The sequence below is a fragment of the Montipora capricornis genome, chromosome 11 (genome assembly GCF_036669925.1).
Source record: "Montipora capricornis isolate CH-2021 chromosome 11, ASM3666992v2, whole genome shotgun sequence".
NCBI classification, from domain to species: Eukaryota; Metazoa; Cnidaria; class Anthozoa; order Scleractinia; family Acroporidae; genus Montipora; species Montipora capricornis.
Genome location: NC_090893.1, coordinates 3910787 through 3925786, shown reverse-complemented (window position 1 = coordinate 3925786; position 15000 = coordinate 3910787). Strand labels below are relative to the sequence as shown.

At 38.4% G+C, this 15000-nt stretch overlaps 1 protein-coding gene and 1 long non-coding RNA gene across 2 annotated transcripts in view; one reads left to right on the top strand and one right to left on the bottom strand.

Annotated features, from left to right (window-relative positions):
- LOC138022819 (uncharacterized) overlaps positions 1-15000 on the bottom strand; it is a 90639-nt gene that overhangs the window by 23046 nt on the left and 52593 nt on the right. The gene's annotated exons all lie outside the window — the stretch shown is intronic.
- Positions 358-1961, top strand: LOC138024575 (uncharacterized). Its single transcript, XM_068871805.1, has 2 exons — positions 358-565; positions 1096-1961. The coding sequence occupies exons 1-2, from the start codon at positions 511-513 to the stop codon at positions 1455-1457; spliced, it is 417 nt and encodes a 138-aa protein (XP_068727906.1). The 5' UTR covers positions 358-510; the 3' UTR covers positions 1458-1961.

The window sequence follows — 15000 nt, the reverse complement described above, 5'->3', positions numbered from 1 at the left end:
GTAACAGAGGAAGAAGCTTCCAAACAAGTACGTCACTCCAGTTATCAAAATCCACCTTATTATCAGAAAGTTCTTGAATTAAAATCAAGCTTAAGTCGTGCTTACGGTATCTCGCGTGGGATGGAAGAACTGACACGCCATATGCTATGTTTAATGTAACACCGACATTTATTTAATGTAACTGAAGAACGCAAATGTTTTTTGTCTGCCTTAAAATAGTTTAATAGCCTTTCAATGGATTCCTGCCAAAATGAACAGGAAACAGCACCGAAAGGTCAAGATGCCACAAATGCGATTCGTCAATCGATAATCCCTTCATTATTTCGTCTTTAAAGGCTTATAAATAGCATTGCCAGCAGATCAACTGCAACAGATACAGATCTGCCCTTGCCGGGATCACAACTAAGTCGAGTTAAGGATAAAGACGTGAGATACCACGTTCTCAAAGACTTCGCATTTCACTTTACGATTATCTTCTTTTGCCGAGAACGGAGAAAACAGCGGACTAGAATGATGAATGAATTGAAGCCGCGAGAATGGGAGGACATCGCTTTTCGTTTATCAGGTTCGTATTGCCAACAAATCGTTTTGTTTACTTAAGATTTAAGAAAGACGAAACTTGGAAACGACTCCCTCCTTTGGATTATGTGGTTGCTTTAAAAAGGTGGGTCGTTTATGCTTTTGGGTGAACTTCTCAGGATAGCTTACTGCCCACCATTCGTTGCAACCCAAAAAGGCAACACAGATCTACAAAGCACTTCAGATATTTGAAGGCTTTTACGACATGAGACTTCAAACAGTTCTTAAAGTCGGCGATATAGATATATAATTTTTTAAATTCTCTCAAATTTTCTAAGAACTCAGTGTACAAAAATGAGATATTATTGCTATCACGAAACATCACCACGATACCTCAAAATTGTCGTGACGTCTTGTTTGTCTGAATTCCATTTCAAATAGTGAAAATGACTCTTGACACACACATGTGCCATTGCAATCAACGGACACGCGATATACACGCAAATAATATATCAATTTGATTCTCTTTGGTGAGTTATGGGTTAACTGTGCATTTTCTTCTTCTCTTTCCTACAGCGCTATGTGGAGGATTTGAGAAATATGACATTGTGGAAGACATGGGATTTAGTGCACGTAACAGGAGAAAGCAATCCCAGGGCACAGATCCTAGACTAAACCTTGATGCCTTGCTAAGAAGAAAGTCGACAGAATCTACTGTGTCAACCGATTCCCAAGAAGACGAAATGCTACTTTCATCTTGTTCAGAACCAGATCTCATTAAGTCTGATGGTATTTCGACAGAGGAGAGCAAAGGAACTTTAAAAAAGAAGACTTTAAGAAGAAACAATCCTCCAAAAACAAAATCTATGGACTTGGACTTATCAACCTTCGACTTCACGGAGCTTCGAAGCGATAGATTAAGTTCCACCGAAATATAAACGGTTTGCAGCTGGATGCAAAGCTACTTTAACGTCTAACGAATTAAAGCAACGTCTATTTAAGCGAGAATATAATATTTTACGGTTGTAAATATCCGTTAAATCCGAGACTGTGACAACAAGTTGAACGCGCCGCGGTTAAATTTATGAACTGTCCGACAAGAATCCGGAAATCTTCGAACTCTTGGAAACAAAAACTCAAAACCAAGGCGATAAAGAGAGTGCAAGTATTCTCTGAAGAATTTCACAGAAATAGTCAAGCTTTGTTAAAGAAAAATGTCAACCGCTTCGAATTCGTACAGTACATCTTTACAGTTAAGAAAATAGAATGAAAGAACGTTATCAGTTAAAGCCAGGCCGACTTTAATCATTGAATACAAACAACCTAGGCAATTACTGGAGCACTTAAGAATATCGTCCTACTCAATCTTAGGCCTTTTGCGCAAAACAAGCTGTCAAATCTTTCGGAAAAGGTTTGAAAAATAAACAGGACTTAAAGTTTAACTCGAGGTCGAGTGTCTTCACTTTTAGACGGCCGGGGGTAAATCACGTTTTATGATTTTTGGCTTAATTAAACGCCTTCTTGAGTCAAACGCTCTCGTGTTGTTGGCCTCATGATAGTGGCAGAGGAGTCTTGAAAGAAGTCGTTCTTTTCATTTCGCTCGTTTTCAAAATTACTCCCACAAATCAGCTAAAATGAACGATTCCGCACTGGAAAAGTTACACAAGCTTCGCCAGGTTTATCTCATGTTTGACAAATGATGAGATTACACTGTTGATTTATTTTTGGAAAAGTTTGTTGCGAGTAGAGGATATAATATTTCGTCTTAATCACAAACAGCACCACATAAATTCTAAAAACAACCAATTAAATGCGGCTTCGTTTCAATAATTACGCAGAGCGAAATCAATGCAGGAAAGTTAGCGTATCACGAGGTAAAAGCACAGGAAAAGCACTGTTCCAAATTTCCCAAGAATTTCCTGATTAAAACTTTCACAGGAAATTTTAACCTATGCACCTAAAGAGAAAACGTTGAGACTACAAGTTCTCAGCTTGATATAAACTATTTTGAGAGCTTGTTTCAAAGGTAAATTCAAGTACTCGGGAAGAACTTTCCTGGGGTGTCGATATGTTGGGCAAGGTGATTTTTAGCCAGCCTTTGCGTTTTGAGATAACGCCAGAAATGTGAAGATTCGATAGAAGCCACTCAAGGAGCATATTGTGGAGGTGTCTCTCCCGCGGTGAGGTTCTCAAGTGTGATACGCGTAGTTGGATATGCCGTTGTGAAATCCTTACGTCACTGTTACGTCTGACCATTCAAATGAAAGCTACCGAGGAGTATTTCCTTACGTTGCTGAGTATTACGTTGCAGAAAAAAGTTCTCAGTAGCTTTTGAACCTATGGGGTGAAATATTTTTGTAAAGTGTGACCATTTGAATGAAGCTGGTGAGCAATCCTTTCTTGTGGTTACAAAAGGTGGTTCTAACTTCTAAACTTTTGAATCTGTGGGTAAAATCTTAATCTTGTATAAATTGCGTTCATAACTGCGAAGATCATAGCTTCACTTGATTTCATATCCGCAGTTCATATATGATTCATTTCATATATACCATTTCATCATTAAAATCTTAAAGTGTAACAATTCAAATGAAATCGACTAAGCAGTACTTTCCTGTGGTGCTGTTTGTTATGCTAAGCAAGGTGGTTCTAACTTTTGATTCTGTGGGTCAAATACTAAAGTGTGACCAGCGGTAGTTTCTTATGGTTATGTTTATTATGTTGCAAAACTGAGTGGTTCTAACCTCTGGCTGAAATCCGCCTTAAATTAATATTCAAAATGAACTCTTACGGGTCGGTCCTTCCCAGAGTCTCTCTTCTCTGTCTCCATTGGCGGCAAAGAAGAGAGACTCCTGGGAACGAGATTGCTGGTTATTATGTTGTACAATGGGGTTCTTACTTTACTAGACGTCGCTTTTACTTTTTGCAACAAGAAAATTTGTTGCGCAAGAAGGTGGTAATACGCGCTTCAAACCATCTCAACTTGCAACGCAACATTGTTGCGCTACAAGTTGCACGAAAAATGTTGCCCGTATTACTGGGCCTTTACATGAAAGCTAATGAGCAGTCGCTGTAAAGGTAAAGGTCCTTATTTTACGAGGGGTAACAAGCGACAGTGAACCAGGGTTCTTGCCGTGCAAGGTGCAAGGTGGTTGATACTTTCGTGTGTCTGTGGATAATAGTGTGATCATTCAAAATGATTGCTATTGGTCAGTATTTTCAAGTGTTGTTATTCATCGAAATATACAAGTTGACTTTTTAAGTCTGACCTGTGGTTGCCGAACCACGCGCAGTGGTATCTCAAGTTACCTAAAAGCCAACTCTTTGAGGAACCGATTTCAACACAACGAACCCTCTAGCTAAGAGCTTTGAGCAGATAAGGGGCAAATCCCTTTAGATTCCAATAAGAATTTAAAACTTGCGAGGATTGGTTCTAGAATCTTCCATCGAGCATCCAGAAAACGATTTCAAGTCGTCAAGGAATGAAACGCTACTAAATGGTTCCGTTATTCCTATAATGCTTCGTAGAAAATATATCATATTTTTCGATCATCGTTCTTAAGAGAAAGGGAGATTGATGACTACAATTTTGACCAAAAAAGGTTCACAATATTTTACATTTTTACAGTTCGATGACCTTCGTCGTTTTCCACCGACTCAATGGTAAATCTTGGTTTATTCGTAATTATATTATTAAAGCAGCTCTTGTGAAATATTTGATGTAAGTTACTGATATATTTTTATGCCCCTTCACTGTCACTTTAATTGGAACTAACAGTTTCATAGCTGGCCAGAGCTAACCATCAAGTGCTTCAATATCCATTAACTACATGTACTGAGTCGTGTTCTCCTTTCATTTCAAGATCAAAAATGAATCGATGTACTTTGTGCCATCATTCGAATTCAGAGAAATACGAACTTGATGATCTTATTTATTTACTTATTTTTTTAGTGTCTCCACGATAATACTTTTGTTATTATTATTTCTATGTCCCACTGAGTCATTTTTGGAGAAGGATTAAAATCTAAAGAACTGTCTAAAGAACGACTCGTCTCGTCACATATTTTAAGTCTAAGAAACTTTCACTGGAATCAATCCTATCCTGATCATAGTCGATCAACAGGACGAATGTTTTTTCTTTACATGCCTCATGAGAGTAATGAATTAATCATCTAATCGCATTATTTCTCAAATAGTCACAATTTCTTCTATAATTAAGCTTGTTACGGCGTTAATTGATTGTTGAATTGATAAAAACAAATGCTGTAAAACTGAAGCGTTTAGAAAATGATACGAGATGAAGTTCTCCGGTGCAAATGAAGAAGATGTTTGAAATAGGTCTCTGACCTAGCCTAACACGAAAACAATTTTTTCCTTTCCCTAATTTTGAGCTAAGGTTGATTCAGCGCTATCAAAGTGCTTGCACCGCAAAAATCCAACAACTGCATCAAGTAAATCTAAAACTATCCTTTTAATTCTCACATTGTCACGTTTTATGTACATTTCGTTGTTACTGGCATAATTAGCACTTTTTCCGACTTATAAATTCAACTTAACGCTTTGTACATTAATCAACTGAAGATGACAGAAGTTTCTGCCGAAACATGTCTTGTAATTTCAAAAGTTTTGTCGTTTTCTTTAAATTTATGAAATGTAATGATGACGTCATTGGTGATAACCCGAGCATTTGCCGAAAGTCAGAGAAGCCGAATGAACTTCCGGTACCAAATTCGCATTCTCTTTTTAACTGACAGCAGACTCTTGGTAGCCGACGCATTCATCGATCGCCAACCACCGTGTCACTCCCTCGCTAACTTCAAATGAGGTCATTTTCCTTGTTATCGAGTTTTTCTCAACCGAACCTGCGCAGTGGAAAAAATAGTGATGAGAGACGTTGTAGCCTGTATACGTATTCAATTACGAAACCAACTATTGAAAGATGAAATTGCAAAAGTGTGGCACATGCTAAAAGTCATTGTAGTACCTGTTGTTATTCTCTATTTTCGAATTCCCCATAATACACTTTGTTTGCCCCCCAAATTTTGCATAAACCATTGTTTTCAAATGCTCTTGGGAATATGCAGTGTCCCCAAGAGCATTTGAAAACAATAGATTATGCAAAATTTAGGGGGGGGGGGGGGCAAACAAAGTGCATTATGGGGAATTCGAAAATAGAGAATTGGGGCCCTTGGAGCCGTATCACTGAGTCAACTTTAAGGAGAACATGAAGCGGATCGGCGTGAATGTGAGGTTGGAAGTGATCCAACTCAACCCTTATATGACGCCGAGTCTGGGAATCGAACCCGGGCCACATCGGTGGGAGGCGAGTGCTCTCAACACTACGCCATCCCTGTTCTCCTTTATGTGCTGGCTATCAACCGTACTGTTTGTTTGTTTGTTGACCGCGGTTGAGTTCAACCGCTCAGGAAAACGGCCAGCTCAGTCGGTCACCGAGAATTATGGCACAAAACCTGAAGCTTTTGAATTTGTTTAAGGCAGACATTCGTGAGCTCTGTTAATTTGATTGTTCATCGGTAGACATGCGATTTTGAGCTGATCGGGACAGAGAAAGAGCGATCCTCCTTTCCAAATACATCATAGTTCTTTGGTGCTGTGGTGTACTTTTCATACGTGGGTCGGGTGGGTGGGTAGTGGGATCAAGGCCGTCTGAGGCGCCTCAACATATTGGCGTCCGATCTCATCATAAGGATTGTGACTTGCCACTTCGAGTTACAAAATGATTACTCACTAAACTTGCAAACTTGCGTTGTCCCTGTTAATGTCTGTATTGATAGAACCGATTTTCACAAAGTTTAGCTAATCATATAATTAGCTATTCTCTGATAGCTTAAGAAAAAAGTCCAAAGAAACTAACACAGTTGTTTAGCTTTCACGTTTTACTATAATTGGTTAAAACTTCACACAAGTGAGGAAGCTTCACCAATGAGTCAAACATAAGAAATTCATTTCAAGCAGTCATATTTCATCATTGGCAGGCTACTGTTTGTCATAAAGAGTATGAAAATTTTCTTGCTTTACTCTCTCTTTTGTGATTTTCTCAATACTGGCTGTAGCTAACGAGCAAGGACACGCTAAAAAATAGCACAAAGGAATAGTGAGCTCAAATCTTAGTAACACTGCTGGCGAGGAACAGTTTGAATCACCGATGAATGATTACACTGTCGAGATAACCTTATTGAAACTCGATCGTCTTCTTCGCGTAGTAATTGTTTAAGCTAATTTTTGTATTCCTAGAACCTCTCTTTGTTCACTGATTTTTTCCTCTGATTAATTGTTCTGCGATCTTTGACTCAGCTTACGTCATGCTGGCAAGAAAAAAGAATTAATGCATTTTCCAAAATAGAACAAATTTGAAATGCCCTTCACATTAACTGGGTGCAATCATGACAGATTGCTATCAAATGATACCATATAAATCAAGTTCCCCACGAATAACTACGGAACAGGTCCACCCACCGCGTTGAAATCAAAATGCTTTTGAATATTGCTGACGTGATCTCCCTTCCTGTAAAAATTACCTCTTGTGTAAAGCATCTCACTTCAAGATGCTTCGGAAATACATTATTTTGTGTTTTTCCGTGAAACGAAATTGTTTAGTTCGATGAGAGTAAAGGTTATCGCTCTTCAGTCACGCGTTGTTTGAAAATTATCCTTTTCTATTATCCTGTAGAAACTGCTTTCTCCGTCTAAAAGTTAAGAACCTTTCCTTCTCGATTTGGACAAAAGACATTTAGAACTTGGAGTCTTGTTAACAGTTAACCCAAAAAGGCTTTTCTGGGGGAAGGTGGGGTTGTATACCAGACAGTTTTCACGCGAATTCGGTTTTGCGGCTACAGATACATATGGCGGAAAGCAGTTTGCCGCTAGTTTTATCCACAATAAACAGTTTTGTTTTAGAAAGGTGACGCAGTTTTGCTTTATTTCCTGTTTTTAGCTATGAAACGCGTCATTAAAAAAGATATTTGTTTCTTTCGACAAACGAAATAACGACTGAAGGAAATAACTTTCAATGAATACCTTCACATTATAAAGAGTTGGACTTTCCACGCGAACTTGGGTTTGATCTTTGTCAGTACCACAAACTAGCCGCCTCTGGCGAAGGAAAAGTGATTGCTCTTTAAGAATTTATCAAAATAGTTCTTCTACGGTAATGTTCCAATAATATCTTGCACCGTGCGCATTGCTATTTAAGAAATCTTTCCTTTTTAAAAAATATTTCCAACAGACGAAGAAAAATGAAATTTCAATGATCGGCTTTGTCAAGAGTTTCGATTTCAGAATCAACGATTTCAATAACAACTACTTAAAGGTTATTAATATGGGTAAATAACAGTTGTTTGCTCGTTATTTCAGTTCAGTTTGACATCTCTAGGAAACAGTTAAGGGATTTAAAAGTTCTTGAAATTTTCAGTCACAAAAACATGCTTTGCCGCATTTAAAATACTCTTTATTTCGCCTTGAAAGGCTTTCCGATTATTAAGTCTGTAGATATCTCTTGGATTGATACCCTTTTAGATACAATGAATCAATGAATCAGTAGGAATTGTTGAACTAAGGTTGCTAATTCTCAGAAGCTCTTGATAGGGCATATCCTAAGCCGCCAAAAACTCTTGTCAATTATCAAGTTCACCTTTTGCGCGAGTCTGATGACGTAAAATCGTGAAATCGAGCGAACCCATCGAAAGCTCAGGACACGAGAAACGACCATGTTAAAAGGGCCCAGAAAATTACGAATCCCACAAGGTAACTACAAGGTTCGGACAACCAGTTTTCTCCGTTCGAAAGCACAAAGAAATTGTTGGTGGCATCGGCAGTTTTTGCGCATGCCTGTGTTCGATGTAGGGCGGCTTCAGAGGTGATGAATGCAAAATATGTGGGAAGTGTTCTCTTATCGTACTGAGTCAACGCAAAAACGGATTCACAACAGGATAGATACTCTCGGAAAACACACTGTCAAAGTGACAAAACTTGAGTTGACTCCACAATTCCGTATTGTACAAAAAGAAGATATAAGCCTTGTCAACTCGACAAAGATAATCAGTATAAGCCGATTGAGGGCTGCGTTTTTCGATCTGATTATATTTAGGATTGAGAATTGCTTTTTCACCGTATTACGCATAAGAAAGAAGAATTGCTCAACTCATTTGGTCTCTCAAAGTCTCTGAAAATACCTCGAAATAAAGATCATGCGGCCAACTCTTCGATTTCCTTTCGGCGCATTTTGGCGGCGTGATCGAGGCAAACCGCATCAGGAAAAAGAAATAATTTTCCTCATTTCCAAGCAATAAAAGCTAGACCATTGAAAAATTTGAACCACAAAATGTATACAGGAATTATCAGCTCATTTTAACACTGTCGGCATGGCTTATCAAACCCAAAATCCCAAGAGCTTTCCTGTTCACACCTCACAATAATTCAGTTTCAATTCGTAATGTTCAAAACGTTTAATTTGTTTGTTTTCGCTTTCTTTGTGTCCCTTTAGAAGTTAAATCGATTCAAATGTGGTTTGTTTTGAAGAGAGCCCATTTTGCAGTTCCCAAGACAAGCCTTTAGCGGAAACAGCAAAGATGTTCTTTAGTTAGCCATGAACAATGACTGCGTCATCAGATTCCATGCGTAAGGACTGATGAAATCTGACCCTTGCAGGAGAACATCATGGACGGAAGTCGAATAATCTCTAGCACCGGTTAACAGATTGCTGAAGTAGGTGCAGAGTCTATCGCAAATGACCAATGCCTGTCCGACGTGATCTTACTATGTTGTCGACACCGGTTTCCATTTCGATGTTATCAACATAGTCCGCTAGCTTTCTTTTTTTTGCAAAAAATTTCATTTGGAGTAACTTTATAGCAACATAGTTTTTGTGATTTTTGAAGGAAAGGAAAGGAAAAAAACGATGGGAAAGATTTCTCACTTTGAAGAATAACAACTTACAAAGCATTTTTTAACTTTGCGCGCTGAACTGACGTATTGATGGAGAAGGGCGTGTGAGCATTTTGTTAAAACAAGAGGATATAGATCAACCAAAATCCTTTTAACTCAGAATAAACTGGCTAGAAAGAAACCCGCTCGAAAAACCAATTAAAAGATTAAAAGTCGATCAGTGAGACGAAATGTGTTGCCCTAAACACGTTAATGCGGTTGTTAAGTCTTGCTCTATTTTTCCCGTTTAAAACGCAAAACAATTAATCTTTCAACCACAAAATTGGTAAGGAAATGTTTGACGTTTACAGGTATTTCTGTACCGATGAAAATCCTCATGGAGTAAGCATTTTGTTAATCACGTAAGCTGATTATATTTACCAAAATCGTCGTTAAGATGGAATAAACTGATTTTTGTCGAGAGGCACGCGAAAGACCAACACTTGGGTCTTGAACTGAATTTTCAATGCGGTTTTAAACTCGTCGGTTTGACAGGGAAAGCGAAGCGGCTGCCTTTTTGGTGTTTGTTTGTCCATTCTGAGCCTTAAAATTCCTCTCCGGGTGCGCTTGTGATTTTATTAGAGCCGGCGTTTCAAGATAATTTGCATCGACCGAGTAAAAACATCCTTTTAACCCTCAATGCAAAATGACGTATTTTTGAATACACATGCAAAAAACAAAAACAAAAAAACTAACTAAAAGCCGGTAATGAAGTCAATTGATAAGAAATAGGCCTTGCTAAAAAATGATCAATGTGGTTACAAGCTCTCAGTTTCTTTTCTTTTCCTTTTTCAAGAAAGCGCAAACTGAGCAATACCTCGACCACAAATATTCATACCTGATTTATCTCTGGCGAATGCTCCGTCTTCCCGGGTTTATAAGGAGATGTGCCAACACGCAAAGTTAGTGTGACGGTTTCTTTATTGCGTTCGCTAAAAAGGGAATTGGCCAAAGGCATTAGGCCTCTTTAAAAAGGTTACTTGTGAAAATTTCCCTTGAAAAGACCACGTTTGCCATCGTTCTTCTCAAAGACTCGATTTGCTGCAAAAATTTGGAAAAAAACTTCCTAGGAATAAAATAAAAAGCCCAAGTTCCGGTTTCGTTCGGTAGATCAAAACCGCGAAGTGTCTCACGTTTCGCAGCTGATTTAAACAAACCTTAGCCTACATACACGCGCTAGATGATCATCTTCGAAGTTATGTAAGGTTCAGGAGACATACTGGCCCTAGAACAGGCTATTTATTGGCTTATTATACGAAGATACGTTAAATTCCTGGAAGCGCTCTTCTTTCGCAAATCTGGTTTTTCTTTAACAACTAACGCGTGTATGTAGGCTAATCGCATATGAGGAAAAGTAACATGTGATCAGGCGTTCTTTCCAAACAAAAGAACGCCTGATCGCAATGCAGAGGAAAATCACGCTTCATTGTTTTTCGGCGTTCAGTTCTAGTATCTGATGCGCTGAACATGCAGACGTGGATGTAAGACGTCAAAGGGTGTGAGGGAATATTCTGAATATTTTCAGCGATCACTGACGGTCGATGCTATGAGAACGACAGAGCAAACTATACAGGCACAGATTCATTTAACTCTCTTATATATTTCTTCTTAAAATATACTTATCAAAGTGATTCTATTCTTGCAATTTCTGCAAAAGATTGAAAACTCCAACATTTAAACGGTGCCGGAATTCGTTGTGAAACTAGTTAGGCAATTTCTCTGAAATTTGACTTGTTTTGAAATTTTGAATTTCAAACGCTAACCAATTGTCAGTTGACACCCATTCAAAAGCTGACGTTAATTTTCGCTTTTCTTTTAACCGCGGATAAAATTTACTTAATTTTATTATATTGGCTTCGCCTGTTAAAAAAATTAAAGAAAGAGATAGTAGATATAAAAACAGAAACGTGCTTAATTAGGCGCGGATGTCACAACAGCAATAAGCCAATGGGTTGCCAGTAATCGGATTCCTATTTATACGCAAAGGGTTCTGGGATCGCCAGGGGGCAAGCATTCAAGTCGCTATAAGAAACTTATTTCGACGTCCAAAAAACGATTTTGAAGAGAGATCAATGCTTTTTTCGACACATTTTTATCCGAAAGCGATTTGGGCAATGTTGATAAGTGGCAAATGTAAGTTTTTGTTTGAATAACTGTGAAATATGAGATAAATTTTACCACAGTTCCTTTAGAAACTTCCCCCTTCATTCCTTTACTCAGATTAACCTTGCTCGCGTAAGGTTTATTGTGCAATTGAAATCTCGTCATGGCCTCGAAATATCACAAAATTAGGCATAAATCTGGAGGAAATAACACAATAAAGCCTTTTCAGTTGCATTTACGTGTGCATGAGCTGTTTTCTCTTTGATTATGTCTTGCATAAAGGAATTATGGCTCCTGGAAATTTACCTCCTCGAACGAGAGAAGTTGTTGCATGTCAGAGGTGATGGAAATTGTCTTTACAAATTAAGCTATTGCTCTTTGGAGGCATCAAATAGGTTAAGTTCTAGTTTCAAGTTGATTGAGAAAAATTCAATGGTTTTTGAGCCGATACTATTTTCTACAAATTATGTGAGAGTCCAAACACTTTAATGTGTTATGATGATTCTTCTCAAGAAAACCATTTCAATCTCCTTCTGCCTCGAGGTAGCTGTTTTATTCTCCTTTTTCAGAGAATACAGCATTCTCTGTTTCGATAGACTTAGACAACACTGGGAATTTATATGCCTCAGCTGTTAAAAAAACCTTTTCTTCTGCAGTCAAACTACCATCTATATAAGTCACGGTATTAAGTGACTGGATTCAAGCTAAGCAAACTTGTCAAGCTCCAATACAAAAGCGTCATCTTCATAATACTAGTTCTCTATAGACCTAATCTTTGGAGCAGGTTTTAAGGTTTTCATACTATCGCAATCGTACTCTTTTACGTACAAATTTGGTGTAGGACATTCAGAGGTTTTGTAACCTCTAACAAAATTATTTGAACAGACCTTCGTACTCATTGAAATTGGTCACGATTAATAGCTCTAGCCTACGACAAAACATCATTGTTGTTGCTGAGCGAGTAAAAACTTAATATTCCAACGTGAGGAAGAAAGTTTTGCTTCTCTGGGTACCGTCGATCGTTGTCACAACCCCACAAAGCACAATGAATTGAATTGACTGATCTCAGGGTGCGAGAAAGTTGAAGGTCATTTGCTAAGGTGTTCCAGACTCTGAAAAAGACCTCTGAAAAGTAACAGTATTGCATTTCCTTGACAAAAGGTGAGTAAAGATGCGGTTGCTATTAGATCTGGTAGTGCTAGTAACTAAGACTTGAGGAAGAACAGAAGAACTAACTTTAACTGTGCCAGTTACCACTTTGAAGAAGAAAATCATGCAAATTGACATAGGTTAATAAGGTAAGTTTCATATGCCTGTCTTTATATGTTTGGTCGAAAATAAATGGAAGGTTCAGAATATACTTCGTAGCGCACCTCTGGACTCACTCGAGCTTCCCTCAGATCTTTAGAGTGCGGAACCAGACTTCATAGCCAAGACGGGATCTTACTAAGGTGAGATATGCCGAGCGATCGACCGTAGTGCTTTTGGCGAGTCTGGTGTTTCTCCTTCCATATCCCAGGAGCCTGCTGGCCTTAGCGCATTGCTCATCGACTCATTGACTCATCTCGCGCAAGATGAACAAACACGTTCATAATTGACAACATAAAAACCAATGCGAGTGAGTTACAGGAATCGAATTCCAAAATTTAAGCGGAAGGAAAACTATACAATATCCAGTTGACTGTGTTCAAAAGAAATCTTTAGAAGCAGGACGCCACACTGAACTTCCTTAGACGACGAGAACGAGGCTGTGCTTAAAACCGAGCTTAACATATTGCAAGAACGCATGAAAATAAGCAGCTATTGTGCACACGGGACCTACTCATCGAGGCCAGCTAATAACTCACGACTGCTTACATAAGAGAGATTTCTGAGGATATCATTTCTACTTTTATCATTTGTAAGCAAGCCCGGATAAAAAATCGCCCGTTTATAAGCCTGGACCTTAAGACGATCTTTATTAAGCTAATTCACTGTGCCCTAGCAGGCACGTACCCGTAAATTACAGTCACATGCGAGATTACTTACATAACATGATCTATTGCTTTGTGATGCCAGTCCAACTAATGTCAAAGTTGGCACTCGAAAAACGGAAATTGTTCATAAAAAGGAAAATCTGCGTAAAACTTTATTGTAATCTGGGAGTAATTGCAGAATACCCGGCCACTCGAACCAGCGTATCCTCGTTCCTAAATGAGGGAGTAAATGAGGGAGTGACTGAGCGAGTATGCAGTTAAAATGCATAAACTGTGGCTACGTGGCTACGCATAATAAACAGCACCACAGGAAAGTACTGCTCAGTAGCTTTCATTTAAATGGTCAAAATTTCGGATTTCACCCACAGACTCGAACTTCCTTCAGTGCAATTGTTAACAGCACCACAAAAGTTTGAGATTATCATAGATCAGTATTTTTCTTGTCCATTAACTAGGTCGTTTCACAAATAAAAATCAAGGCGGATAACTTGAGCAAAATTGCCCGAGTCGCAAAGCGATGAGGGCAATTTGGAACACTTTAAAAATATAAGTGAAATATAATTAGTCCTTATTTGCACGAGGGCACATTGCGATTACATGTTTATCACATACGGGGCAATAATTGCCCTCGTGATTGAGAAAAAAATGCCCTCCGTCTCAGCAAATCAGCATTCAGTAATTTTCCCCCGTTTGTGATAACGTGTGTAAACAGAACATCTTAGGCACCCGTGCCAGAAATTCTAGGGGTCAAGCACATCTTTGGAGGTGTGCCCAGTGATAGCGAGCCCAATGAGAGCCCGCGATTTTGTATAATCACCTGTGTATTTATACTAATTAAAGATATTTTTGCCCCGGTGTGTGATTATGCACAAAATGTAGATCTTAACAAGTGTTATTGAAATCCAAAAAGAAAATTGGGGGTAACCACGCATTTTTCAAAGATAATTCATGAATAATATTTGTAAAAAGCTTTAAAATACAAAGCAATGTATGGCGTTCTTTCTTAAATTGAAGCTTCATTATCTCTCAAAAATGCATGGTTACCCCCAATTTTCTTTTTGAATACCAAGAGTACTTACTAAGATCTACTTTCTCCGGATATTTTTAAACCGCGCAAAAATATCCCTGTATTAGTAAGCATTGGCGATAGGAAATCCGAGTATCTGTATGTTCTTTCCAAACAAAAGAACGCCTGATCGCAATGCAGAGGAAAATCACGCTTCATTGTTTTTCGGCGTTCAGTTCTAGTATCTGATGCGCTGAACATGCAGACGTGGATGTAAGACGTCAAAGGGTGTGAGGGAATATTCTGAATATTTTCAGCGATCACTGACGGTCGATGCTATGAGAACGACAGAGCAAACTATACAGGCACAGATTCATTTAACTCTCTTATATATTTCTTCTTAAAATATACTTATCAAAGTGATTCTATTCTTGCAATTTCTGCAAAAGATTGAA